Source organism: Canis lupus, chromosome 15, assembly GCF_003254725.2.
Source record: "Canis lupus dingo isolate Sandy chromosome 15, ASM325472v2, whole genome shotgun sequence".
NCBI classification, from domain to species: domain Eukaryota; kingdom Metazoa; phylum Chordata; class Mammalia; order Carnivora; family Canidae; genus Canis; species Canis lupus.
Window position 1 is genome coordinate 17,355,573 of NC_064257.1, and position 2,717 is coordinate 17,358,289.

A 2,717-nucleotide genomic window follows, 5' to 3' on the forward strand; every position below is an offset into this window, starting at 1 on the left:
ATAAACATTCCTGACCTCCCTGCTTAATATTGAACACCCAACAGAGCCACTATGCCTCAGTAGCAATCAACAGCACACATTATAATTTTTATGCTGCCTTTTATGCCAGAGTCATCAAATTGGTTTTCATGCTCATAGCCATGTACAGGATGAGCGAAGAATGTCCCAAGAAGGTCATGCTTTCTAAATCACTTCTTCCTGTTCATCCTTTACTATGGAAGAAGGATGCTGCATACTTTTTTCTTAGCTTCTTCATGGCTGTCTTCATGTCAGCATTTCTGAGTGTGTAGATAAGCGGGTTCAACATAGGTGTGATCACTGTGTAAAAGACAGAGAAAACCTTATCCACAGAGAAGCTGCAGAAAGGTCTCAGGTAGATGAATACACATGGCACAAAGATCAGGCTGACCACTGTTAGGTGAGAGGCACAGGTAGAGAGTGCCTTGCTCCGGCACTGGCGGAAGCGAGTTCTCAGAGTGGTCAGGATGATGCCGTAAGAGAACAGCAAGACCAAGAAACAGATGAGAGAGAGAAGACCACTGTTTGAGACCATGAGCACCTCTACTACATATGTATCCATGCACGCGAGCTTGATGACCTGAGGGACGTCGCAGTAGAAGTTGTCCAGTTCATTGGGGCCACAGAAGGGCAGCTGGATCACCAGCATGACCTGTGTGATAGAGTGGATGAAACCCCCACACCAACAGGCAAAAACCAACTGAAAGCATAACTGGCGGTTCATGACTGTCAGGTAGTGCAAGGGATTACATATGGCCACATACCTATCATAGGCCATGACCGTCAACAGAAACATCTCACTGGCTCCCAGAAAGTGCAGGAAGTAGATCTGGGCCAAACATCCTGAGAAAGAGATGATCTTGCCTCGTTGTAGAAAATCTCTTAACATCTTGGGCACGGTAACACAGCCCAGGCATAGGTCAATGAAAGACAGATGACCCAAAAAATAGTACATGGGAGATTGGAGCAGGTGAGCATCAGCTCGTACTGTTACCATTATCAACAGGTTTCCCAGAACAACAGTCATGTAAAACAAGGAAAATGTTAGGAAGAGAAACAGCTGTAGCTCCCAGGAGGATGATAGGCCCAGAAGAACAAATTCTGTCACCTTAGAATCATTGCTTTTTTTCATCAAGTCAAGAAGTGACCTAAAGAAATAAAGGATCAAATTGAAAGAAGGATTCAATTCAGACAAAAAGCTCTCACTCTCTCTCCCTCTCCCCCTCATATATATATGATTTTAAGTGTATATGTTTATAGAATCATATTGCAAGATAAAAAAAACTTAAGCAAATTCTGTGAGGTAGGAAATATACATTCCCGTATAAATAGAATGAGGAACATTTTGCATACCTTCCAACTCTTCCTTTCTATAATGCTTTTAAGTTGAATTTACAACAAACTAACCAGGAAGGAGACAGGGAACTGGGCATGAGGCGATGAGAAGATGAAAATCATTCCATTTTTTAAGGGACAAAATTAAAACCTCTAGGGGCAGGAAGACTTCTGGAATGAACTATCTAGATCTAATGCCCAACTCTGTCACTCTCCAATGCAGTGACTTCAGGCAAGGTATCAAACTTGAATTTTAATCTTTGTTTATTCAGTTAATATGAAGATAATGATACCTTCCAAGATTGTTTTGAGAATAAAATATAAACTCTTTAAGAACAAAATACACTTTCATAAAAAAATGACTTAAGTCCCTGAAAGTAATGAGATATTTCTTTTATTTGTTTGTTTTAAAGATTTATTTATTTATTTATTTATTTATTTATTTATTTATTTATTTATTTGAAAGAGAGAGCAAGAGGGGTGGGTGGGCAAGGGAGAAAGAGCATATCAAGCAGATTCCATACTGAGCACAGAGCCCAACACAGGGCTTGATCTCAGGACCCTAAGATCTTGACCTGGGCCCATATCAAGAGTTGGATCCTTAACTAACTTGAGCCACCCAGGCACCTGAAGGCAGTATTTCTGATTCATCTTTGTACTCATGCCACAGTGATTACTATGTGATTATTTATGATGCTGAAAGGAGAATGCTTTATACTATAAATTGCTATACTGTACCACAGTTAGCAGGTATTCTGAATGTACATGTTACGAAGCAAATCACTTAGGAATGAAAGGAACCTCATGTCCTTGTCTTTATTTATTATCCCAGGTTACAGAGGTTAGGGAGTTTGTAGAGACTAGGTAAGAGAAAATAAAATCTTTATCTTTAAAGGAATCGTCAGACTCAAGAGGAGTAGGACAGTAGCTGGAATACACTAATCACCAAAAGAAAAGACCAAGGGCCATGATCCATATCACTGAGCAGGTACAAAAGAGGTTTACCATGACCAATTTCATAGAAGAGGATGATAAAGGAAATTAGAATTCTTTTTTTTTTTTGAAATTAGAATTCTTCTGCTTTTGGAATTTTCAACAACCATAGGTTCATTTAAAAGAAATAAAGTTTACACTACAATATTGTTTTATCCATTTTCTCCTGCTCTACATTTACATTCATTCCCAATATTGGGTGGGAGTATCCCAGATTACAAATTTTTTAAAAAGCAGTGAAAAATTAGTAGATGTTTCTCTGTCTAGATTAGTATATTTTTAATCTAGAACTAGCTCTTGGTAAAATATTAAGTCAGGCAAAATTTGTATTTTTCTGTCCTCAGTCCTAGTTACCTAGTCTATGTTGCACT

At 38.7% G+C, this 2,717-nt stretch overlaps 1 protein-coding gene across 1 annotated transcript; it reads right to left on the bottom strand.

The window, feature by feature from the left end:
- Positions 1 to 202: 202 nt before the first annotated feature.
- LOC112654364 (olfactory receptor 4Q3-like) lies at positions 203 to 1,156 on the bottom strand. The gene has a single exon (XM_025438813.2). The coding sequence runs from the start codon at positions 1,148 to 1,150 to the stop codon at positions 203 to 205; it is 948 nt and encodes a 315-aa protein (XP_025294598.1). The 5' UTR covers positions 1,151 to 1,156.
- Positions 1,157 to 2,717: the final 1,561 nt, after the last annotated feature.